Here is a 27684-nt window from a genome sequence, read left to right on the forward strand (position 1 = left end):
ATATTACTTTTAACTTTCTACTGGAGGAATTTTCGTACTTTTTGAATATATTACTATTTTCGACATGGCAAAGTGATATTTGGGTCCGGGTGGGGGGTAAATAAGGACATAGAAAAGATATGGGAATTCCTAAAGATTTTCACAAATATTTAATATATAAAACCAGCAAGGTTATGAATAAGAGTAATGAATTGGAATTTTATTTCACGAATAAATGTGTCATTTCATACCCAGAATTGAGTTTCTATTCACTTACCTCCCTACGAGGGCAGAGTTAGACACAAAGTCAGTTTTTTAATGTGGAGAAAATCCAGCTCCCCAAAAGGGGCACACTGGATAGGGACAAAATAAAAAATTGTTTCAGTCATTAAGGATTTCTCTTTTACTGACGGAGAACAGAAAAAAGATGAAGTATTGCATCAGAACAGATACTACACTGTGATCATGGCCCGAATTTAGTTTATCCAACATTTGGGAGTGAAAATCCGACGACATCCGCAGTATAATTGAACCCAACATTAAAAAGGTATGAAGTAATACAGCTATTGTTTATGTATCAAACAATCGTTTTGTAGATTAAAAATTATTACCTTTTTCCTTTGCCATTGTTTTGCTTTCGATTAAAGTCGACATTTTTGACTGCTTCAAAGTTTGAAAAGTCAATGTTATTTGTTTATATGCTTGGTTTTTAATTTCTTAGCAACAGAGCAAGGGAGATAATTCAACAGATTCAAGGGAGATAATATCAAAGGGAGGTAACTGAGAATTTAAAAAATTAATCAGTTTTAACTTCTACTAAAGTTTCCTTTATACTGTGAATTCTTATAGAACGTTACAGGTTGAACGCAGTTGCTTACATTACGTTCTATCAGAATCTCTTCTATATTTATAAAATCGTGTGATCACGTCTCGCGCGGCCGTATGTGTCCGTTTCTCGTCTCAACATTACTTAAATATAGTTCAATTTGGAAAGTCTTTAGTTTAATCAAGACATTAAAAAATGCAAAATATTGAAACAAAAAAAAATATATTGTACGCATCGGTTATGGAATTAAGTTTTAATGAAAAAATTCGGCACTTGCACAGTTTAATCAAGACATTAAAAAATGAAAATATCGGAAAAAGTTATATTGTACGCATCCGTTATGGAATGAAGTTCTCTGAAGAAAAATTTAACTTAATTTCATCAGGTATTTTTTTTAAATTTTTATTTTACAGAGAAAAAACAATTTGTTATAAGACCGAGCAAAATGTAGTCATGTTTCGATTTTTAGGAAGAAAAACTAGTATTAAAGATGGGGAGGGAGTGTCGGTGCTTTAAACTGTGTTATCTCCCCCGTGGCGTGTTCCAAAATTTAAAGATGGCTACCTTCAATGTGTTTTTCCGCTGTAAAAAAAAAACAAACAAAAAAAAAACTACTCGATCAAATTAAGTGAAATTTCTTTTCAGAGATCTTCAGTCCAAAACGAATACGTACAATATAACCTTTTTCGATATTTTCATTTTTAATGTCTTGATTAAACTGTACAAGTACCACAAATTCACTCAATTTGATAAAGTAGTTGTTTTTTTTTATAGAGGAAAATCAAATTTTAATGATCGTATTCCGCCATATTGCTTATTTTGCACACAAGTAGTTGTGCCTTCAAACGAAAACGGGATTAACAAAGTACAAAATGACGAAGGGATTAAAAAAAGACAGAGAAACTCTGTAAAATAAGTGAAAAAAACTCTAAAATATTTATGTTTTTTTTGCCTATGTTTCAAAATAATCTCGTCAAATTTTGACAAACTTTAAACCGTGATGGAGTTATCTCCCTTGGTATTCCTCTTTGTCCGCGAAATAGGCAAGATGGCGGAATACGATCGATCTCATTAAAATTTGATTTTCCTTAGTAAAAAAAAAAAAAAAAAAAAAAAAATACTTGATCAAATTAAGTGAATTTTTTTTATAAGAACGTAATCCCATAACGGATACATACAACATTTTTTCTAATATTTTCATTTTTTCCAATATTTTCATTTTTAATGCCTTGCTTGAACTAAATAAGTAGCTTAAATTCTTACTTACAATTAATCGATTATAGAAATAAAAATACGCCATAAGACACAACGAAATTTGGCATTTTGCACTATAGGTAACAAAACGAAAATGTGGCCCAAAAGCAGGTAAATAAATGTTATCAAAGGCAAGATAAGTTATTTTTCACCCTACATGGTAAAGATATTGTGTTTTAACGTATTTTTAAGTGATCATTTACTTTGAAACACAATTAGTGTTAAGTGGCAAGTTAGAACATGGAGCAAAATTCACTGCCAATTAGACGATCAATTGATAAAAAATCGATATAAAAATGTTTTGACTAACTTTTTCGTTTTGTTGTCTACTGCAAAACACCCACGAAATTAAAACATTGGCAATTAAGAATCTTAACTTATTATTATAAGTGAGATAACTACTTTACTAAAGTAGTTAACAAAGAAATCGTTTTTTCTTACAATTGTTCAAATGTTTTGTTTAAGAACAATAGTACTATCGTAACATTACATTTTTTTTGCTTATTAATATTATAAAATTTTGTTACATTAAATAAAGTAATTTAAAAAAAACATTTTTCTTACAATTGTTCGAATGTTTTGTTTAAGAACAATAGTACTATCGTAACATTACATTTTTTTGCTTATTAAGGTTATAAAACTTTGTTAGATTAAATAAAGTAATTTAAAAAAACATTTTTCTTACAATCATTGTAAAATAGAGTTACCTCCCTTAGAGCTAGGACTAAGATTCCGAATTGCCAAATTATTTAATTATTGCATAAAATTAAATACACCACAATGCATATTTATTTCAAATTAAACAAGTCAGCCACTATATTTGGAGGAAAAAAGAAATATTTTGTGACTCCTCCAAATTTGAAAGGAATTTCAAAGCATTTAAACTCGTTAAAATTCTTAGTAAAATTCGTTTAATTAAAAGATTGAAAGGTTTGCAAGTTATTTACATTATTCAACCATTTCTAGATACTGACTCAAGTAATAATTTAGTTTAACTTTGAAAATAATACCCCCCCAAAAAACCCCATCTGGAATAACAAAAATAAAAGGCAATGTTACTAAATAGGGTTTGTGGATGATAAGAGAAAATAAGTCTATGTAGGCATTATAAATGTTTCTTATTGTATAAGTATAAGAGTTATCTGTCCCTGACAATAGAAGGCAATCAGAGTGATCTCCCCTAGACACAAAGGAACCAGAGTGCGTATGATGTAAGAAAATAAGTCTGTGTAGGCATTAAAAATGTTTCTTATCTGAAACATTATTAGATGAGGAGTCACTTCGAGTGAAAAGTTAATTTATTTTACTCATTTAAACTCAAGAAATGCACGATTAAAATATGTAAACATTGAAGGAGTAATAATGAAGATGGCTGTCACCTGCAATTTCGTAAAGCAAGTAGCAGCCTTGACCTTGCGATCAAAACCCAAAATATAACATGCTGACCAATCATGATTCCCACAGAAAGCGAAGAGTTCCTCAAGGGCAGATAGAATCAATGCACCCGGCAAGCTAGAAGCAGATTATCCTCCTTGAGAGTTCAAAACAGACTTCGTAGCCTAGTGGGGGGTGGGTGCCTTTTTCTCTTCCCTGTAACCTCTTTCCCACAGAAGAGACGTTGCGAGCCTGTCTCTGCTTTATCGTTATTTTCATGGCAAGTGCTCGTCTGAGTTCCAATCTATGATCCCGCCTTACCTTACTTTCACGAAAAAATACTCGTCTATCTGACACCGCTATCAATAATCCCCTCCCCATTCTTTATCTGCGCCTAAACCTAAATCTAGATTTCATAAACAAAGCTTCTTTCTTAGACTGCACGTCTGTGGAACTCTCTTTCATTTGCCTGCTTTCCTGCGAACTGCAATATGGTTGTCTTCAAATCCAACGTGAAAAATTCTTGATGAGCTATCTCCTTAAGTAATCCAATTTACCCAATTCCAATTACTAACGATTACTACACAATTTCCCCATTGACTGCTGGACACTCATTAACCCTTATCCTCAAGTGGCCTCCGAGCCTTGATGAGTGGTGACTGCTTTGTAAAAAAGGAAAAAAAAAAAGAAAAAAGGATTGATCAGTGTGTGACCAAATCGCTAGGTGTGTCAGAAACTTCGTGAAAAATATTGAATAATTCGACCCCCTGTCTTTCAAAGCTGCTAACTACTCGAAAAATGTAATTCAAACCCTAATTTATTTTCAATTAAAGTAGCAAGGACCAAGGTTTCATCAAAAAAAAAAAAATAAAAACAAAAACAACGTGATTAAAATAAAAAGGTTTTAAACTTCGGATTTTACTGGTAAATTTAAAAAAAAAACACCTTTTTTGTTTTAAATTTGAATATATTATTTATTGATATTTTATCTTCAATTTGTGATATATAAAACTTTGGAGAGCAAATTAATTATTTACTTTTTAATAGACATTTCAAAATAGGGGGGGGGGCGTGAATTAATTCGCCCCCTGTCTTTCCAAGCTTATAACTACTCGAAAAATGCAATTCAAACCCTAATTTTTTTTCAATTATAGGAGCAAGGACCAAGGTTTCATTAAAAAAAAAAAAACAACAAAAAAAGAAACAACAAACAACGTGGTTAAAAAAAAGGTTTTAAACTTCGGACTTTACAGATAAATTTCTAAAAAAACACTTCTTTTTTTGTTTTAAATTTGAATATATTATTTATTGATCTTTTATCATCAATTTGTGATATATAAAACTTTGATAAGTAAATTAATTATTTACTTTTTAATAGTCATTTCAAAATGAGGGGGGCATGAATAAAAAAAAACAACGTTTGTCTAAAATATTATATTCAGCTTATTGGAAAGAGCATAAAATTACACAATGACTCTGAAAATATCGTAAAAATAGAATCAATAGAAAAATTTTGATCGATTTTTAAAGTATAAAAATTGAAAAATATTGAACTCGTAAAATTCAATTAATTTCATTAATGTTTAAATATATATATATATATATATATATATATATATATATATATATATATATATATATATATATATATATTACTTTTTATACAACTTTAATAGTTTATTTTGGAAGTATAATCCACACAGAAAATAAACAACCCAGTTTTAAAAGAGAAATTACGAGTTTTTTTAAAATATTTTATTTGCAGTTTCGTGTTAGGGGTGTCAAAAATTCCTACAAAAATTCTGATACACCTACCAAATCGCTTAGGAGATTTATTCGCGAAAGAGAAGACTTTATTACTGCTATAAATCGAGCTACCCCAAAGGGTACTCTACATGGACAGGTGAAGGCTGGGGAATAGAAAGTACATGTCCAGAAAGATATCAAGATAAAACCACTGACCATAGTGCAAAGGCTGGGAAAAGTGCCTGTCCGTCTTGGTAGAAGCTATTAGAACAAGCAGGGTTTGTCTTGAGTAACGCTAGACGTAAAGGCTCTATTTTATAATGATATCGAGGAGTTTGTGCTTGTGTAAGACATGCATAAATAGTAAAGACGACGCTTTATTTTATTGAAAGTATAGAAATTACACACTTGTACCATTTGCATTTGAACTGGGAGCAGGTGGTAACTTTTGCATAACTCGCCATTGATCTGAGTGGAATAACTCGATTTTGCTAAGAGATCCGTTTATTTATTTTTTCCTACGAGAATTTAGGACGTTGATACCAGCACACCTTCGGAGAATTGTAAGAAAAGATGCGGCTTAAATAAAAAAAAATAAATAAATAAAATGTTAACCTTAAAAAAGAATTAAAACATTACTAAATAAAAAGTTGTGATAACGTTTTTTTTTTTAAATGTAACAAAGTTTATAACGTTAATAGTAGGTATGTATAAAATGAATGCCGATGCTCAAAGTGTATAAACATTTTGATTCCTCCCTTTATTAAAAAATTCACCAAAAATCAGGAAATTAACCAATTTTAATGAAATTTTAATGAATTTTTTTTATGAATAATGGGTACGTTGTAAGTCTAATCCTGGGACTTTTAGGGGTTCTTTAAGTCTGGGAAAGGAAAGGAGATCTCTGAAATCTCCCTTGCTTAACTGCTCAACCACTAAGGCTTATGGCAATGAAATTTGCCACACACAGCGTGCACACATTGGCACACAATCTTTAAAAAGAATAAAAATATGTTGCTGACGTCAGTATGTGTGATGACGTCATCATTCGTACGCAGTTATCTTAGCACTTAGGTACGTGTAAAATGAGTAGCCGAAAATCAGGAGATTAACCAATTTTAATGAAATTCTCAGTACTTATCAAATATCACGAAATATAATGAACCCATTATTTCAATTTAAATCTAAGTGGAAATGTATTACTTTTTTTATAATAAAAAATACATTTACTAACGTTATGATTTTCAGGAGTAAAAAACAAATGCATGAATTTAGTTTTACTTATTTTATGAAAATAAAGCATCATAAATTGTAACAATTAAAAATTGTTTTTGAATTTTTACAGGAACATTACGAAAAAAGCCCCTATATTCTGTATCAATGAATTCGATATAACTCAGAGAAAAGTAATTCCTCGAACAACCGATGCACTCTTCACTCTTCCACTAAGCCAGTATAATCAACACAAACGTTCTACGATTAACCCGTTCACTATACGACCTGTTTACTTAATCTTACTAATTAAGATGACCAATAAAGCTGCTTTTAAATGTTTGAATGAGATTTATTTTCTTGTCCTTATTCTGAGGGATTCCGGATTGATATTAAGAAAACATCTATTTATCTAAATATATTGCTCAAATAGATTTAAAGTTATATATATATATATATATATATATATATATATATATATATATAAAATCACTCTACATAAAAAAAATAAATATTGGTATCGAAAATCTGAACATATGTTATTTTATATTTGTTTACAGAGGTCATGTGCAAACAGATATCGATCGAAATCCGTTTTGTTTTTCTCAGTTGTCTGGGGTCTTTATTCTTGTCTCCATCCCTTTCATGACACAAAAATGCATTTAACATTGCACCCCCTCCAAAAAAAAAAAAAAAAAAAACAAAAGCAAAAAAAACAAACAAAAAAACAAAAAACAAAAAACAAAAACAAAAAACACTACTTTTTTAAAATTAAAAAACAAAGAATAAAAACAAGAAAAACAGCAACTTTTTATTTTTTACATTTTTTAGTAAAACAAATTAGGATTTTTAACATAAACGATGAAAAATATTAAAAAAAAAAAAAAAAAAAAGCTGCAACTAATCTATAAAAGTGAGAATGTACGTGTGAGGACACTTCTCAACCCATATACGCAACGAAGTTTTCATATACAAACTTGAAATTTGGTATATAGGGTATTCAGACATGCGGAAATCTTTTTCATCGATTTTAAACCGGTAAAAGGGCTGTTAAAGGGCCCAAATTGAAAAATTGGTACTTGACGGTCATCGAGTTTTCATCTGTTTTAAAAACACTTTAAAGAGCGTGGCAAGCTGGTTTAATGGTTATCGTATTTGACTGTCTTTAGGTTTTGGTTTCGATCTCAGCTCGAGTATTTTTTTTTTTTACTTACAAGAAATGAACTGTTTAGCAAAACAAACTTCAATGTTCACAGCGTGGAATGGTTAGCCCACTTAAACAAGACAGATGATGAGGGGGAAGTTCTGTCACGATTTCTCCATTGTATATGACCCAAGTCGAATTGTTCATGAATCCACCCGTGTACCCGCCAATAACGTCCAGTATGCAAAGTCTCCTAAACCTTTTTCTCACAACTTGCCTTGAGCTATGTTCATCCTCCATTCTGTCTCTACTGGAACCTTTTGACCACTCGCTTGTATTATCAGTTAATATAAAAACGAAATGTAATAAATCCTCAGACGTACCTCTTCATTATACCATATATCGATACTCTATGGCTGACTAAGAAAGACATACAAAAAAAGAACAATTAGAATTAACTCATCCGTTGTCCACTATGACTACGCAATTCCTACAGCTACTAGAACAAACCCTGACAGTGATATGCGATAAGGAGAAAGAATGAACCTTAGAAGTTACCGTTTCACAATGAGTTAAGAGGGAAAAGGATAAAGTATTATGCTTTTAGATACGACATGAAAAGAAATTGAAATCTTAGGAAGATTTCCATCACTCCAGTAATTATAGGAGCATCTGGATGCATGTAAAAAAGAATTTCCAAAGATACTTGGCAAATATACCCGATGAACCAAGTGAAAGAAATGTAAACAATTGCACCGCAACGGACCGTTTGAACCTTAAAAAGATATCTCGGTTGGAATGTGTGATATAATGGGTGAGTGTCTGGCATCTGGCAGGATGCCTCCTCTCCTGCTATCCATAGCCCTTGAGCCCCTGGAGGGGCATAGGCCATCTACAACTTTTTGTAGATGCTTTTGAAGCGACTGAGTTCTTTTTACGGGGTTAGGGTGCTGTCCCCACTCCCAACCTTCTCAGAAGGTACATAGAGCGCCTAGTCTTCCGAAATGGCCACCCATCTGGTACTGGCTAGGCTCAACATTGCTTAACTTCGGTGATCTGGCGAGAACCGGTGTGCCAACGTGATTGTGCCGTACTTCGTCTCCTGCTATAACAAAAGAAAATTAAAAACACGTACACCGTTCATTTTCTTCCTTTCCTAAAACTTATATTAAATCGGGATGTGATGATGGTGTGGTTCTTGGCTATACACTAAAAGACTATCGTCGTTCCAAAATGGTTACCACCAAAACCAGAGAATACATCACGACCACGCGGAAAAATTAAAAGCACAACTGTATTCTCTTTACCTAACATTAACATAAAGATTGTCTCAGTGTTCAGTCAGGTTTACCTTCCCTTGCATATAAGAGATTACCAGGATACTAGAAATACAATAACACCGGGGAAAGTTTTGTTCGTTCTTTCTTTTTACTGTTTGTTTGAGTAGCGTGAGCAGAGTCTACGAGATCACAACCACTGGAGTTATTAATGATGTCCGAGAAGAGTTTACCTCGTAAAGGTAATGCATACAGCCAATGAAGAAATGCTTATTTTATGAAATTTCTCGTTTCTTCATCCCCGGTAAATAGGCTCAAATAAATCTGCTGCTGTGATGCCAGGCAACGACCATATATTTTTGCTGAAAGTTGCGATTTTATGAATAGTTTCTATAAAAAGTGTAAGACTTGAGAGGAATTTAAAGTATTGTCAGAACATTAAACACAGCAAACAATGATACTCTTAGAACGAAATAACGAGATCGTTCCCAAAAGGTTAGACGATTTTGTATCTCCCAAAAGCGTCACCTCGAAACCCACCCAAAATTGACTCTTTAGAGCAGACTTCTCAAAAAAAAAAAAAAAAAAAAAAAAAAAAAATCTTTGCTTTTTGTAGTGCCTCTCCTGGCTTTGGATAGTATATTTCAGCGAAAATAACGTCTTAAAAAGCTGCCAAGAAGAGCGCTATTAATTAATATACATTTAGTTAAATTTGAAAATGGAAAAGATGAATGTTAGGAATGGGTCACCAGTTAGCAAGTGCTAAAAAAAAAAAAAAAAAAAAAAAAGTCAACGGGATTTCGGGAATAAAACAAGAAAACAGAGGTGCATCTACACTATCAGCACGAAATTTCGGAAATCGTAAAACTGAATTTCATATAAAAACAATGGTGTGTACATATTACCCATATATTAAAATGATTATATCAAAAAATTACGAAAATCAATAAGGTAGAAAATTATTTATTAAAGAAAATAAAAAATAGAATTTGATGAAAACGATTTTAAGACACAGACGAGTTCAAAAGGGAGGTAATTTTTCGTTTTGATTTAAACAAGATGGCGGCAAATTTTTACCTGCTGGCACAATTTAGATTGTTTTCAATAATTCTGTAATAATCAGGTAATTTCGACTGCATAATTTGGAATTTACTAGTGTAATTTATTAGAATTGACAAAAAAAAAAAAAAAAAAAAATCATTGTATGTTTGATTTTTTTTTATCTGAAAACTCCATTTATCGAAGTTCGTTTCTGTTACTCAAAATTATTTACCTAAGGGACATCCAAGAACCAATCAAGACTTGCTTCTCTCACCCGACACAAACGCGCAACTGACACCCACCTTTCAACAAAGTCTGACGAAGAGAGTCTAACTTTCTCAGCCTTGATATGACTCTTCAAATGATAACGGAAGATTTGTATAAGGTCGAGGGAAGCGAAGTTCTCAGATCCGTAGACCACTCTCATACGCGTGTTCCAGGTAACACCTCTCATTACTGCTAGCAAGGTCAAACAATTCTTTTCTAATCCTATCCGTTGTCAGAGCCCAATTGCTACATACATTGATAAGAACCAAAGTTATCGACGACATGTTCAGTATGCGGACCATGAGACCTGTAACAAACTCAATCAGCGGCACCACGATTCGACAGTAGACGAAGGCGTGACAAAGTCTCGACCTCATCACCGCACCGTTTACAAATAGGCAAAACCGCCAAGCCAGCTGAGTGAAGTCTTACCGACCCAGAGAGCATCCCGAATTACCAGCCAGGTCAAGGATGCCTCGTCATTAGTGAGGCATCCCGACCCAAGTGCCCAAGGCCAGATTGAGCGGAGCTGCCCCCTCGTCAAAGGGAGCCCCTCACCAATAACATCCCTTACGGATTCTCTTACTAGTACCCGATATAATGCCTTTCGGGACAACAGCAGAGCGTTGGAGAGGCTTTCCTTAACTCTTAAGAGGAACTTCAGCGAGCACCGGCACTCGCAGTAGAAGGGGCATTCACCTCGGGGCAACCTGTGTGCCTCCTCCTCGGACTCATGAACCCCTCTCAAAGCCGGAAGGCTTTATTGGTGTCCTCCACCCAGAGGGCACCGTCTTCGCTGTCCTGTGTGCACATTCGATCTAGGTAGTAGAGCCGTAGTGTGTGGAGCCGAATCTCCACGTTTGGCATACCTAGACTGCCTTCAGAAGGATGTAGGTAGCAGATATCGCGACAGATCATAGGGGCCTTTCCAAGCCATAAAAAGTTGAAAAGAGCCCTCTGCAGATAAAGCAGTGTATCTGACGGGATTGGAGGTACTGATAGACGATAAATGAAGATTGAATAGATGTGGGTATTACACCTCCGCTCTCCCCTTTAATGAAAGGTTTCTACTGCGGAGCAGACTGCTTTCAGAACCTCTGACCAATTTTTCTCCAGCGAAGGTCAGGACCAAACCAGACGGTGAGTATCTTGCAAGGCCCATCGCTCCAACTAAAGGGTCACTGAAGGGGCATACGCCTCCAGGCACCGATGCGCAAACTCGAAGACTTGTCGCAGTTAATTTTGTCCCCTGTTACCGTTTCATACAATCTGATTTCTACACCGACGACATTAATCTCAGCACTGCTCGTTACAAGCACAGTTACGTCGTCGGCATAGGCGGAGTACTTTACCTGGGCATCCGCACCTGGCAAAGTGATTCCGCGTAGGACCGGATTCACTCTTAGCTTGCGCAAAAATGGCTTTATTGCGAGCACGTACAGCATGGGTGATAACGGGCACCCTTGACGAATTGAACGAGACAATCCGAAAGGTCTCGACCTCCTCCCATTTACTTCTACTATCACCGTGGGGTTAGCATAGAGAAGATGAACCCACGAGCGAAATTACGGGCCAAAACCGGCCGCCGATAAAACAGCCCCCAAGTACCGATGGTCAACCCTATCGAAGGCTTTGGACTGATCTAAATTGATCAGCGCGGCTTCAGTGTTGACTTTTTCTATCATTAGGCATATCGTGTGCAAGTTATCCTGGATTGTCCTGCCCTTCACGGCACACGTTTGCTTGGGGCTAATAAGACAAGCCAGGACAAGCTGCAGAAGATTTGCGAGAATCTTGGCCAAAATCTTTAACTCTGCGTTAAGCATCATTAGGGGCCTGAAATTACCTAACCCATCCCCACCATCTTTGCTTTTACGAACAAGTTTTATCACACCCATGGTAAAGTACTTTGGGATTGAGTCGTTCCTAAACCATGAGTTAAATAAAACCGTCAGCAAAGGGACAAAGATGTGCGACAACCTCAAATACACTTTGTAGGGCAGACCATCGATCCCCGGAGACCTATTAAGGCCGACCCACTGTAAGGCTTCAATGACTTCATCCTCCGTTATGCCACCTTCGCGCCTAGCCACTTCGATCATTGAAAGACGAGAAAAGTCAGCCAAATAGGTGTCGAACTGTTCTAATGACAGACCGGGTTCCATGGAAAAAAGCTCCTGGAAATGAGATCTTAACGCCTCCAGCACACCCTGGTTTGTGGTCACGGTACGCCCATCCAGCAATGTGACACGAGCAATGTGCCTATCCGCTGCTTGCCTTAGCTCCTCTGCACGCAGTTCAGCGACCATATTTGTAGCTTCCTGGGGCATTCTTTTTACCTAGCCCTAATTGCTAAAGCTTGGTGCTCCTTTTCAGTAAGGGAGGCAAGCTGAGCCTTAATTACAATGACGCTAGCATTATCCCCCTCCTCCACCGCCCGATCTAACCTAGACTCTAGTGTCGTTTTAGCTGCCCTAGAATCTAGGTTGAGTCTTTCGCTTAAGTTGGCAGAAAAGGACCTAATGGCTTCCTTAATTTTTACCCACCACTTATTCCCAATAATTGCCCCGTCAATTCCTGCTGTATGGTTAGTAATAGCCCTACCCGGAAGCCCTTCATATCAAATAACGATGTGTTGAGCTTCCAGTAACTGGCTAATCTAGGCTTAGGTCTATCTAAGTTTACCTGTACATGGACAAGTCTGTGATCCGAGTAAACTATATTGTGGAAACTTGGACAATTCAATACTCCTACATCGACTCACCTTACTAAGAACCGGTCTGTATAGCTCGAGAGCTGTACCAGACCGGAGCTGTGTCTACCTGTCCAAGTCCACACTAAGTTACGGGGCTTTTCATTTCGGAATTTTTCGATAAGATCAAACTTATCCACAAATTCACAGAATAAAACAGCATCCCGATCTGTTAGTTCCCCTAGAAGGTAACCCAAATCGATCTAAATCGGGATCCAGAACCGCATTCCAGTCTCCCGCTAAGATAACCGTTCGAGAAGTATATGAACTGCTCGATTCGCTAAAATAAAAAAAGGCAGCCAGCTCAACGTAGCTATTGGGCACATAAACCCCAATAAGACGAAATGCCCTGCCCTTTATGGTAACATCCAAAACACAGTCTTCCCTCCGGATCCATGTATCACGGGTCACACGACGCATCTAGGGATTTTTAACTAGCCAGGAGACCCCTCTAGAGTGAGAATTAAAGTACGCTGAATAATCCTTAAAGGTTTTAGACAGTGCACGTAAATGGTCACCAGGAATAAAATGGGTTTCCTGCACACAGCAAATATCCACTGAGGTGCTGCAGGTCCAAACTCAAGCGCCATTTTCGCCAGTCGGCCCTTAGCCCTCGGACATTCACACTAGCAAGCTTGAGATCCATGATTGTGCTTTAGGGTTGAGAATCAGAAACAAACATCGCGGTCGTAAGTGTGCCGACAGCTCTCGTGAGGGAATAGGGACCCATCGCAGTATCGATGAGTCCGTCACGAGAGATAACGTCGACATGCAGAGGATAGGTTAGTTTAGCTATCCGATACAGAGAAGGGTGCATTTTAACCGGGACCCTCCCAACACAACATTTAAGATTTTTTATATCAGAGTCTTTGAATATAGCTAGGGGAGGGGAAAGATTGAATGATGCAATATAATTTGATTTACTGACATGTATACTTTTAATGTACTAAAACTAAGTTTTTTCTAATTTCAAAATATGTTGTATGAAGTTGTTTTTACACATTGAAATAAAAATAAAATGGCTGATTATCGCTTAAGGGGTGGAGAGATTTAATTCCTGAAAAGTTGAACAAATGACATTCTACCACTAACCCTAAGTTAGAGTTGCACTCCTAAATTTAGAGTTAGTGGTAGTCAGATTTTTTATACAATTTCGCAGTAATGAAATCCTCAACGGGTAAGAGACAAGCAACCTGTTATTTGTTGTAAAGACAGCTAAAAGAAACGAAATACGAACGTAAAAAATTTCAGCACGTAAAAATACTTGAATTTTACTGCGTTTGGTATTGATTGATCCTTATTGTTCACTTTTTCGACTGCTAGCTATTCTACACTTTAAGGGCCAACATTCATGCTTTTACTTGTTTTTAAAGTCTTTTCAACGCTTATTACATTTAATTGTCAGTGTGAGCCAACTTCAAGATGCAGCATATGTAAACACCTCAGCGAAGTTTACTGCATTTATTTTTGAGCAAACAAAAGTTTTTTTAAACGTTTAAAAATATTTACTTGCCTCCCTACGATGGCAAAGTCAGACACAACGTCAGTTTTTATTGTAGTAAAAATCTCGCTGAAAACTAGCTGATAAAATTTTAAAAATTCTGGAGACTTAACCACTTCATTATAATTCCAAAATTGACAGCGCGTAAACGATAATTTTATGTATGATAGGAAGTTAAAATATAGTGTTTTTCTTTTGGAGATTTGTTTCGAATTAGCGGTTTTAAAAATTTCAAACAGCAAAAGTTTGAGATTTAGCGATTTTATGGAGATTTTTTTCCCTCAATTTAGCGGTTTTAGGGAGATTTTTTTTCCTCAATCTAGCGGTTTTATTTTTAAAATCTCAAATATCTCGGCAAATCATTTTCGAAAGTTGGGTGGGGGGGCGTCTTAAGTCTTTCTCACTTATAAAAAGAATTTTTACTGGGGGAATATTTTACGTCACACCGACCAAGGAAAATAAACTTAGAACATTTCTTCTTTAAGAAATAAGATTTGTCATCTGGAGATATAGCTCAGTCATAGAGCATTCGACTACAGAGCGAATGATCCCTGTTCTAGCCCGGGTGTAACTTACTATTTTAATTTTTTTTATTAAGGAGTTCAATTTACGATAAAAGAGGCACCATTTAAAATCGTCGCAAATTATTTCTTCGTTCGTATATTTAACTAAAAATTAATCAGAAGTGACTTTTCCAGGGCATTCATCAAGCCCAAATGCCAGTTGACGTGATATTGTAAACAAATACAAACGGAATTTGACGAACGACATTAAAAAAAAAAAATCGCAAATTAGTCCGAACAAATTATTCCTCGTAATAATATTTAATAGAGAATTGCTTCTATTATATTACGATAGATAGAGGATTGATTCTATAATAATACATACGCAATCTTCGTAAATTAAAATATGTTTAAGCGTATTGTACGACTGAACAACGCCAAGTGTCCAACTAGTTCTATATAAAATTAGAAATCTATATGGTCCCGACTGACGCGCACACACACACACACACACACACACACACACACACACACACGAGGATAAGGGCTAATGGGTATACATTAGTCAATGTGATTATAGAGTAGTAAGCATAAGTAGTGGGAATTTTGTAAATTGGATTACTTAGGAGGACGGTTCATCAAGAATTTGTTTATGTTGGACTTGAAGACAATCAAATTGTAGTCAGCTGGAAAGCAGGCAATCGGAAGAGAGTTCCACAGGTGTGCAGTTCTAAGAAAGAAACTGTTCATAGAATCTACGTTTAAGTTTAGACATACATAGAGTGGGAAATTATTGATAGTGATTTTTTTTTTTACATAGGCATCACCACATTATCAAGGCCAAGAGGCCACTCAAGGATAAGGGTTAAAGAGTGTACAGTAGAAATTGGACAATATAGTAATCATTAGTAATGAAAATTTGGTAAATTTGATAACTTATATGGAACGGCTCATCAAGAACTTATTTACGTTAGACTTGAACACAACCATATTGTAGTCAGCCGGAAAGCAGGAAAACGGAAGACAATTCCACAGGCGTGCAGTTCTAAGAAAGAAGCTTTGTTCGTGGAATCTACGTTTAGGTTTAGACACAGATAAAGAGTGGGGGAATTATTGATAGTGTTTACAACTAGACGAGTGTTTCTTGTGAAAGTTTGGCGAGGGGGGGGGACCATAGATTGAAGCTCAGTCGAACACTTTCCATGAAAATAACGATACATCAGAGACAAACTCGCAACATCTCTTCTGTGAGATAGAGGTTGCAGGGAAGAGAAAAGGACATCTCCTACGAGGTTACTGAGTCTATTTTGAACTATCAAGGCAGGACAAGTCCTTTCTAGCAGCTCCTGCCCAGATGTGGCAACAGTATTCCATCCTTGGACGTACCTGGCTCTTATATAGATAGAGAATAGCATCAGCAGTGAGATATCTACCGGATCGATAGAAAGATCCCACCATTTTTCCAGCGGCCTTGGCAACAGATTTGATGTACGTGTTCCATTTAAGATCAGGAGTAATGGTCAAGCCAAGAAGCTTGTCAAAACTTGAGGCCTCCTGAAGACGAGAGCCATTCATTTCAATTGATGCCAGATGTGGATCAGAATGTTGATGATGTAAAGAGAGAAGCTTGGTCTTAGATGCATTAAGAGTAACCAGCCACTCCTTACCCCATTGTACTACATGCTCAAGATCAGAGGAGAGAGAATTGGAGAGAACTTGGTCGTTTACTGTCTTAGATGTGCTACCATAAATGGTAGTGTCGTCAGCATAAATGTCTACAAATGATGTAAGGATGTGATTTAGAAGATCATTAATGTAGATCAGGAAAAGAGTTGGGCCCAGGATGGACCCCTGAGGGACACCGGCATTAATACTGTGAGCTTCTGATTTTTGCCCCTCAACTACTACTCTTATGAACCTATCAGAAAGAAATGATTTAATAATTGAGAAGACATTTCCAGCAATACCATAGCTAGAGATCTTATGAAGTAAACCTTTATGCCATACCCTATCAAAGGCCTTAGATATGTCAAGAGCAATTTCCCTAGAAAGGTTGCCTCCATCGAGAGATTTGCTAATCCTATGAGATATAACTGTAAGCACATCTGCTGTAGATCTAGCAGAACGGAAACCATATTGAGTGTCACTAAGGTTATTTTTGTTGAGATGGTTGATTACTTCTGTATTTAACACAGATTCCAGCAACTTACTCATGACGCACAGGAGACTTATTGGCCTGTACTGAGAGGGGGATTAGCGATCACCTGAATTCTTAAATACACGGCATACTGATGAAATTTTCCAGGGAGATGGGAAACTATTCTCCTTAAGACAACGTTTAAACAGTTTTGTAAGTATGGACGCTAGTTCAGGTTGAAGTTTTTTTGGCTAGAGTGTTTTTCGTGAAAGTTTGGCGAGGGGGGGTATAGATTGAATCTCGGATGAGCATTTGCCATGAAAATAACGATAAAGTACAAATAAGCTCGCAACGTTTCTTCTGTGGGAAAAAAGTTGCAGGGAACAAAAAAGGACATCCTCATTAAGCATTAAAAAAATAGTCCCAAAAGGTGAGGTTTAACTCCTAAAACAGTCTGGGGCTTAAGCCCCAGGTTTTTCCTAGGGTCATATTTTACGTTTCCAAATGTACGTCCATGTGATTTTACTTTTGGATAATTTTCAGCAAAATCTAATGGTAGGAAAAGATTCTATGTCCCGAAAAAAGCTATTTTTGGCCATTTTGACGCCCCTTGTGACGTAACCAGAGTTTTAAATCAAAATCCAACATTGTAACATTTCCTTCCTTGGATAGTTGTAACTTCATGCAAAATTTCAGATAATGTAATAAGTAGTTATTGAGAAATTTGTGAACGAACGGACGGGGCTTAATTCTAAAGTCCAAAGCCGACTAAGTCGGTGGACCAAAAATGTAAAAGATTTTTTTTTTTATATAATTCTAAAGCAGAATGGTAATGTATACCAGAAAAAAAGTTAAGTATTTCATTTCACCAATATTTTAAATAAATTGGATTCACTTAACGAAAAAGTCCTGAATACAAAGCAAATTTACAGGGTTCAAATAATTTTAATTGCACCGCCATATTTATTTCCTTTTCTAGTAAAATTTTAGTAAAAAAAAAAAAAAAAAAATTTAATGCTTTTACTGAATAAAGTTTTGTAAAGTTTAAATAAAATTTCTTCCTTTAACGCCTGTCTAGTCGTTCAACAGTTACTGGGCGTAAAAGGTTGATCAATTAAAAATTAGTTGGATTTGAATTGCTTACGTTTACTTGAATATTAAAACGTCTAATACTCTTCACTTGTATACAAAGTAAAAAGTAATATTTGTGAAAATTAAAATATTTCTTTCAAATGTTCCATATCTGATGGGAGACAAAACATGGGATATAGTTTTTAATGAGCATAAGTTGATACTACAGCATTCGCATCTTAAAGAGATGCTTAATATTTGTCCAAGCTACAAATATCACAATAGTAGGGCCACCCGCATTAGAGTTAGAAATAAAATAAAGTAAAAAAAAAAATAAATAAATAAAAACCCTAATCGTAATTATTCGTATAATCGGGTGGTTCATTCTAACCAATAAAATCCTCTCCGTTATACAAACGATAACGCAAGCCACCCGAAATCTCTGAACAGGTTAAGACGTGCCCAACCGAATTAAATTGAAAGTCAACCATATTTTCGCAGCCATTCTTCTCGTAAAGAAACAGAGTTATAACATTGCTACTCCTAGCCATTTTGTAGATGAAAGAGCTGGTGATATCGGCAAAATAAATATCGTATTTCTCCGTCGCTAAATGGGAGATTCGCGCGATCGAGTTTCTCTGGATACGAACCTTAGGCAGAAGACACACTTCGCTTTTGTCCTCAAGATTTACACAGAAAATCTCAAGAGTATTGGTGTAAATAATGTACGTAGAATGATAGACACGAAGGGAACTGCATAGATCCGAGCCTAAAACGCAGCTATCGACTTTCACCACTGCGTTTTTCTCAACTATGAACACGTCAATAACCCAGCTAGTATCGTAATACGAGGCAACAACCTTCGTTTCGCTGAAGGCTACAGTTTGTGAATAGCTCCTATCAAGGTTGTAAGAACCGGAAGAAGTCAAACAACTGTCAGAACACCTTAAGTACTGCAAGCAGCTTCCTTCGAGATTAGAAGGAAATGGTTTAAGAAGTGCAATGACGACATCACCCCAAATATCAATAGATTTGATCCGTCCCAAGAGTTCCATTTCGTAAATACATTCACCCAGTGGACTTATCAGAAAGATTTTTGCTTCATTAACCAAACCAATAATTAGTTTATTGTCGGCAAACATTTTATGCTCAATCAAAGGTTCTGCAGATTGTGTAAGGAATTTCTTAGTCATCTGAAATTCGGCAAAAGGATCAGGTTTTAAGCAAGATGTCAAGTAGTATTCGGCTAGTCTAAAGTCAGCACTTCTAAGTTTTATGGTGTCAGATTCCAGTGTTTGCCTGGCAATATTCATTAGGTCTGACAAAATTGTGACTTTTGCAGTTTTTATACAAATAAGAAATTCCAGATAACCAAAATCGCCGGCAAGGAGGTCATCGATTTTATTCCCGATTTCAATCACACGACTTTCCCAAAGACTTATACTATCCAAGAATTCCGTAAAATAAGCGAGGAATTTAGCGCATGCGTATGGGTTTATGGAAATGCAGCAATTGCAGTGCTGTTCAAATAGGCAATGAATACACAAGTGGACGTCGTGGCAGAAACAAACTCCGTCGGTTGAAGTATTGTGGTTCGTGCAGGTCTTTCCTAAATAGATGTTTATTGGGTAATAATCCGCCCAAGACGTCGGCGAAAGAGACGAGGATGCAGGCGGGCGGTTTGAGCCGCGGCATAACGGACAGCGGAATGTGTCCATGGCGACGTCGTAGCTCTCCGTGATGTGCAGTTGCAGGCATTCATGGCAGAACGAGTGAAGACAAGGCAGCGTGCGTGGAACAGTAAATTCAGAAAGGCAGATGGAACACAGGTCTTCAGCAGAATCGACTTTGAGAGGTTCATGACTGGGCTATAAAAAACAAAAAAAAAAAAAACAAAAAACCAAACGATAAGCAAATATTAAGCACACGAAGTTTTAAAGTTTGCGTTTAATAATCTAAAATATAAATCTCACTTGATTAAATGTATGTATATGCCTAAAACTTCCGACAGAGGTGACCGATTTTCATGAAATCAGTATCGTCTTGAAGCTCGTCCCTTCGGACGACAAATATTGAAACATTGGCTAAAAGCATCGATCCCTTCACTCAACTGGGCACTTTTCTACAGCGAGGGGCCGTTTTCGCCGATATTTTCGAAAGTTACTCCCTCTTTTCGATTGACTAGTCGAAATTTAAACCTTCGCTACTTCCGGTTTAGCGATGGACGCAACGGCAAAACGCCACGTTTTTTTACGTTCTTTTCCTCCTTCGCGGTAAGGGTTCGAGCCTACCTGCCACCTATCATTTTTTTTTTTTTTGCTCAACACCTCCAAACATCCGGGCACCCAGGCTAATCTTATATAAACGGCTATTGGTCAGTCAGTCTCCATATTTTCAAACTATCTCCTTTAAAAGTAAAATCCAGTGCTAGAGGCCTCAAATAAGTGGATATTTTTTTTTACAGGTCTTTTATGGGTCTTTAGCTGGTTAAAATTGTTAAGGGAATGTAAAAAAAAAAAAAAAAAAAAAAAGCCTTAAAATTGAAGTCGTCAAACATTTTGAACATTCATCTTAGTTTATTTTTTACTCTGTTTATATGCGTGTCACGTTGGTACAGTGGTAACGTCACCAGCTTTGAATGTTACAGTTTCAGTTCTAGCTAATGGCACCTAAATACTTTTACTTTTAAAAGCACAACTATATATACGAAATCGGGACGAATTAAAGGTTTAAGCGTATTTTACGCCCGGGCAAAGGCGGGTGCCCCCCCTCCGCTAGCCTATTAGCTAAAAGGAATTATGTGTACCCGTGTTCGTTCCCTATGGACTAAAAATTAGCTGGGCAGATCTTTTTGGAAATTTCACACGAAGGCACTTGATGTGTCTGGCAGTGTTCTTATGCAAGTTTTGTATTGAAATGTGTCCAATAAGTATCGAAAATCCGATTAAAGGAGGAAGTACGATTTTGACCAAAGTTAACTTTTATGCAACCTAACAAGTGCCTTTGGGAAGTTTTATCACCGCACAAGCATAAAGGCCCAACCTATAAAATTACCTGTCGATTCTTTTATAAGACAGGAGCGCGTTCGAGCACATATTTGTGTATATTAAACGGAGTGAAGCCATTATTTACTGATAATTTTATAAACAGATTTTCTACAGTGCAATGTAAACAAGGTATTGTGGACTAAATTACTTCGGAGAGGCACGTGAGGCTTCCTTCCGGAAGGAGGGTCTTGTACTGGAGAAAACAATGGATTTGATAAAACTTTCAGATGCCAATAAAAATAAAGGAGTTTAGAACATTTGTTGATCCTCATTCAATCCCGGACAACGTCGAGTCTCCATGCTAGTAAAGTAGAACACAATTTTTGGATTTTTAGATAATTGATAATTCGTATTTAAATTCTTCGCACTAAAGTTTACAATATAAAAGTAACGTCCGGACAAGACTCTTGACCCATCGTTATGTTGTCAGTCAATATTCATTGGAAACAAAAAACCGAAAATCACCTGATTATTCTTGAAGGATGGACACGCGCCAGGAGCATGTTTAAGGTGAAGCAAGAGTACAGGGTCAGCGGTCAGACAGGGTAGAGAGAGAGAGAGCTGGATGCCAGAAGTATCAACGACGTACTTACAGCGCTTGGTATTCCCAAATGGTACCACCTAGGCTCAACTTTGGTGATTGATACATGTAGAGAGCCCATGATAACTACCCCCCCCCAACAACAACGTAAACACGGAATTTGTTTGGAATTGTAAATCTGCACATGTACCAAAATTAAATACCCTTCCCCACCAAAAGACAAAAGTTAATTTGCTTGGAATGTTAAACCACACATGTGCCAATATTCACCCAAGATTGGCCATAAGTTTTCGAGGTGTGTTAAAAAAAAAAAAAAAAAAAAAAAAAAAAGCTTCAGAACAAGATGGGGCCATTTCTCTAGTCTACCCAGAAGCTACATTTTTGACGTCAAAAAAAGTATTAAAACCACTTAACACAAAGGTGGAGCCAGATCAATATCAAGTAACTGGACTACGTTAGCGTTAGGTGGGTTTGTATTACTGTACACAGATTCAAAAAAGTTGTCAAAAAACAAATATATAACTAATAAATGTTATCAAAGGCAAGATAAGTTACTTTTCTACCAAACTGGATACATTTTGTGTTTTTATTCAATGTAACATGTTTATTCAGCTCGAAAACCATACAGTGTTTACCGATGTATTGGAACATTCAAGATGGCGTCTGATTCTTTAACACGGTAAGTTTGGGAAAGGTGTTATAAATAAAAAACCGGTTAAAATACTGTTAGAAACTCGCTCAATATGTTACCGTGACATATTCGGCAGGTTTTTAATAGTATTATGTATAGTTTTTTTTAATTTATAACACCTTTTCCCAATCTTACGGTGTTAAAGAGGGTGTGAGACGCCATCTTGAATTTTCTAATACATCGGTAAACACTGTTTTTCGAACTGAATAAATATGTTACATTGAATAAAAACAAAATATATCCAGTTAGGTAGAAAAGTAACTTATCTTGCCTTTGATAACATTTGTTATATATTTGTTTGACAACTTTTGAATCTATGTGTACAGTAATACAAATCCGCGTTAGGTTTCTGGGTAAATCCCCAAATATATTGCCAAGCGTTTATAATCAATAAACATTAATCGGAACACATTTTGATCTTTAAACTGGTCAATTCTAGCTCAAATTTCTATTCGCCATTTTAAATTATTCGAAAACATTAAAGTGTTTAAATTTTAAGACCTTCAAAGAGAAGGAAAGTCGTAATCGCTGTACGAAATTCGAACACGAATAAAATCTTGGAACCTCATTTGGAAAGAAAAGTCGGCGAAAAAAAAAAAAAAAAAAAAAATTAAATAGCAAAGACAAGAAGCTAATCACTAACAACTTTTAACAAGCGAGTTAAGTGTCCTATGAAAGGAGGAAATAGAGAATTTTTCGACAGGGTCACGGATTAAGACTTAACAAGACTAAGTCCCGAAACTCGTTTATTGAATAATTGTTTGTTTATTTTAAATATAAGAATACGGTTCATGTCTAAAACTTCCTATAAAAAAAAACAAAAACAAATCGGTACGATGCACGTGACGAAACGGAAATATATTCCAAAAATTAGTTTAAAGATATATAACATAACATTTAAACGAGTAATAAGAATTCGTAAGAGTTAAAACAAATCTAGCAAATACGAGTTCATGCGTTATCTTCAGGGCTTTTAGATGGTTTTCTAAATAACAAGAGAGCCACTCCTCGGTAGTTAAAATTGGATTTTCTTATTAAAAAATTGAAAAATTTTAGAACATGATACAGCTGACTCTCCACTTTTTTTTAAATATGGGGGTGAATTTTGAACAAAAACTACTCGTGCTTTTGCTTACCTCCATATTGTCTGCGGTTGATATTGAATGGTCCGCGAAACTTTTTAGAAACCCCCACGTTAACTTCTGCGCTTTATCCCGCCACCCGATTCGATTCACAAACTGGTGACCAATTTATCACAAACCAAATATTTATGCAAATATAATTCTGCCTTATTTTAGACAGACCAGGATATAACAAAGATTATAGTTGCTCTAATCGTAACGGATGAACACAGAGTTCAATTCGCACTGAGTGTATTTATTTTTTTTAACGCCAAGTCAACATTTTTGGGGTTTATTCATTGTAAAAATTCAATACCCATATTAAATACACGTTAGATAACGTTACATAGATGGGTGTACGTCATAATCGCGTTTGACACATCGGTTCCCGTCAGATCATTGAAGTTAAGCAACATTGAGCCAGGTCAGTACTTAAATGGGTGACAATTTGGGACTTCCAGGTGCTATATGTACTCTCTGCTTATTTCAGCATTTTTCCAATCGTCCTGGACGTCTTGCTACTAAACTCAAACAGTGCCGATTCAGAAGAGGTGTGCTTGGTGATTGCGCAACTCTTGCCATGCAATTATACGCGCAGCTGTCCCTACAGGGTGTATCCTTTGTCTTTCGAGACAGAACGAGGAATATATAAGATAAGATTTAGGTGAATATATATCGTTATATAATCCGTAGTAGAGGAGAGGGCTATTCTTATTAGTTAAAAGTATAGAATTCATAAACCCGTTTTATGTCCCACAACAAAAGGACGGTTGGCCTGTAAATTCACCCTTGTCCGTTCGTCTGTCGCACTTTTCTCAATAACTACACCTTGGAATTTTTTGAAATTTTTCACAAACATTAAAAATGATAGGAGTAAAAAAAAAAAAAAAAAAAGTAACAGAACGGATTTTCTGGGAAAACTCCAGTTGGTCCTCTAGGGGTGTCTTTCGGGTTAAAATAGCTAAAATTGACATTTTTGTGCTTATTAAAAAAAAATGGATGGCTTTGGATTTTTATAAAGCTTTCTTAAAAATAGTAACTAACTGATTTCTATACAATTGTGTTTGTCTATACTTCACGACAACTCTTGGGTGTGCCCCAGGTGCTGTTTTAGGGCTAATAAAACACTCCATTTTTGGGACTATTTTACCATATTTGTCCAAAATGTTCTGTGTATGTCTATTTAGCAGTTTTGCATGGTGCTGAACTCAAATTTAAATATATTTAAGCCTTGGAGAGTTTTGGGGCTAGATGGGTGGGAAGGAAATGATGGACAGTCATTTCTTTTTTTTTGCATGATACAGAACTCAAATTTACATATGTTAAGGCTTAAAACTGCACCGTTTGGGGACATTTGGAGCTAAATGGGGAGGGGCAAACGGTGAACTTAGTCATTTTTTATGCCTCGTTTACTGTGCACTCACGGGGGACCATGCACGCTTCGCTTGTTATACACTTGTTTTAGTCCACGCGGTATTTTTTTCACTTCCGATTTGCAATAGTGGCCCAGGAGTTAATGCAAGCTCGTCAACATATAATTTATTATTCAATTATAAATTGAATACCAACATTAATTTCCGTTACTTAAATTTTATTATTTTAATTAATTCTGACCAATTTATATGTAATATTATTTTCTAATTTAGAACCATGTGATTTTCGTATATGTTGTCGAAATTATTATTATCATTTCTAATGAAGGTCACTTCGACGTATAAAAACGTTACCAATACAAAGTTAAAGAAAAGCAACGAAAAAAAAATGAAAAGATAAAAGACTTGGTGGAAACAAACACTTTTATTAGGAAAAGAAAAAAAAAAGAAACTTGGGGACAAAAAAGTCCACAAGCTGTCTGCTGCTAAGAGTTTGCTCTCAGTTACAAAGAAAGTCCTTTGTGTGGTAACAATTACGAAAGGTAGAAAAAATAAATTCTTCAACAACCAATTCAGTACCAAAGACAATCAGGATCTCTTTCGCTTAAAGATCCGGCATATTTTACAGGTTTGGATGTGACATCGTCGACATCTACATTAATTCTCTCTTTTAGAGAATCACTAGTTTCTTCATCAGAAGAAAGGACATGAGAAGAATGTGAAATAGAAAGTTCTAAAGGCTAAAGATGTCCCAAAGAATGCTCTTGAGAGACACTTTTCTTGATCATAGCGGATCTAATTAAATTATCAATGAGATCAATCACTCTTCCTAGACTTCAATAAGGTTGTGGCTTTATCGGATGTTTTAAATTAAAACCACATCACCGATCTTGATTCTGTTATCAAATTCGGCCTGATGCAAATCATATGACAATTCTCTTAATCCTAAGAGATAACTCTTACCACATCTGCTTAAACTGAAGCAAAAATTAATCCCGCCACTGCAAACTTTACACGAGTTCTTTCCTGCCAGGAGATTGTGCAACTCTTGCCATGCAATTATACGCGCAGCTGTCCCTGCAGGGGGTATCCTTTGTCTTTCGAGACAGAACGAGTAATCCATAAGATAAGATTTGCCATGCAATTATACGCGCAGCTGTTTGATGCGATGAGTGTCATAATTTTTCTTAAACTTATCCAACAAATAAACTTGCTCTATCAAGCCACAATCAGATACAAAAGAACGGGCTTTGCCAGATTAAATGTGTGAAGGAACTCCAAACATATTAAAGAATCTCAAAAAGGCCAACACTACCGAGCGAACAGACATGTCAGGTACAAGCTCCTGATGAATGGCTCTGACATAAAAACATGTAAATATAAATATATAGCCAATATTTTTATCAACTTATTTAAAGAGTAAATTTTTTTCTATATTAATTACGGAAAGATCATTCAACTTATCCTCACACCTAGTGTATGCATTAATGAGTATTTTATTGGTAGCGCTAAAGCGCTCCAAGCCAAAGTCAACCCATTTCAAGTTATCTCCCTTCAACCAAACAAACCTCTCAACCAAAATTGTGTCTCCCTTCTAAATTTATTTAGAGAGATGCCTCGTGCAACGAAGTCTGCAGGATTATCTCCCATGTTGACATATTTGAACTTAACCTTATATCCCCCGTTATGTAAATCAACAATCATTGTTTTAACAGCCTTTAAACGATTTCTAGTAAATTGACATTTCGAGTTAATAGTATCGGACAGAAGCCAGGAAACCACGATCTGAGCATTCACGGCTATGATGATTCACACTCGACATTTTGGAAGAACATATTAACCAGCACAGAAACGTGTTTGACACATAAACAGCTAATAATTCCAATGTGGGCAAAGTCTTTTAAACAGAATGAGCTGTCTTGGCCTTGGCAAAAATAAAATTAGTTTCACTCTGCTAATATATATATATATATATATATATATATATATATATATATATATATATATATATATATATATATATACTAGTATTTCAGCCCGGCGTGGCCCGGGTGTTTGGATGTGTATGTTGAGCAAAAAAAAAAAAAGTAGTAGTAGGAAGGCAGGATCGAACCCGTACTGCAAAGGAGGAAAAGAACGGGGTAAAACCTAACGTTTATGCTGTTACGACCACCGCCAAACCGGAAGCGACATTTTTGAAAATTAAGGCTAGACAATCTAAAGTAGAGGATAACTTTAAAAAATATCAGCGAAAAAAGTGACCCCCTGTAGAAAAGTGCCTAGTTGAAGGGGAAGATATTAATGTCTTTAGCCAATTTTTCGATATTTGTCGTATGAAAAGTCGAACTTTAAAATGATACTAATCTTGGTAAAACCCGTCGTCTCTATTAAAAGTTTAAGGCAGACATGCAAACATACATATATACATACATTTATATATTGGTAACTAAAATTTTCGACCCAAACTGATGAAAAAGCTTGCCCTATCTCTGAATACTCTTTATGCAAAATTTCAAATATTTAGACCAGAAATTGTCTGAGTAATTTGGTAGGGACCTCAGAGGTAATTTTTAAAAAAGATTTGACCCCTATTATGAACCCCTAAAATTTATTGTTTTGAGATCAAATCAAGTTATTAAGTTAGATCCATGTCCAAGGAACCTATATCTAAAATTTTAGCGCGTAGACCCAAAATTGTCGGAGAAGTTTGGTAGAGTTCTCAAAGATCAAATCGTCGAACTTTGACCCCTTAATCGCCAAATTTCTGGCGAAAAACCGATCACATCGATTTTTCCAAATCTCAGTACCCTGTATATCAAATTTCGAG

The 27684-nt window shown here is 35.9% G+C and overlaps 2 protein-coding genes across 2 annotated transcripts in view; both read right to left on the reverse strand.

The window, feature by feature from the left end:
- Positions 1 to 719, reverse strand: part of LOC145247287 (cilia- and flagella- associated protein 210-like) — a 46664-nt gene extending 45945 nt beyond the window's left edge. The window contains exon 1 of the mRNA XM_080108908.1: positions 591 to 719. Coding sequence (XP_079965034.1) covers positions 591 to 633 — 43 coding nt within the window. The 5' untranslated portion in view covers positions 634 to 719. The remainder of the gene's footprint in view (positions 1 to 590) is intronic.
- A 16984-nt stretch (positions 720 to 17703) lies between these two features.
- Positions 17704 to 23601, reverse strand: LOC145247243 (uncharacterized). The gene is made up of 2 exons (XM_080108865.1): positions 23500 to 23601; positions 17704 to 19952 (listed from the first exon to the last, which is right to left on the reverse strand). Exons 1-2 carry the CDS (start codon positions 23503 to 23505, stop codon positions 18471 to 18473), a joined length of 1488 nt encoding a protein of 495 aa, XP_079964991.1. The 5' UTR covers positions 23506 to 23601; the 3' UTR covers positions 17704 to 18470.
- Positions 23602 to 27684: the final 4083 nt, after the last annotated feature.

Source organism: Euprymna scolopes, chromosome 25 (genome assembly GCF_053919585.1).
Source record: "Euprymna scolopes isolate OS-2025 chromosome 25, ASM5391958v1, whole genome shotgun sequence".
In the NCBI taxonomy this organism is placed as follows: domain Eukaryota; kingdom Metazoa; phylum Mollusca; class Cephalopoda; order Sepiida; family Sepiolidae; genus Euprymna; species Euprymna scolopes.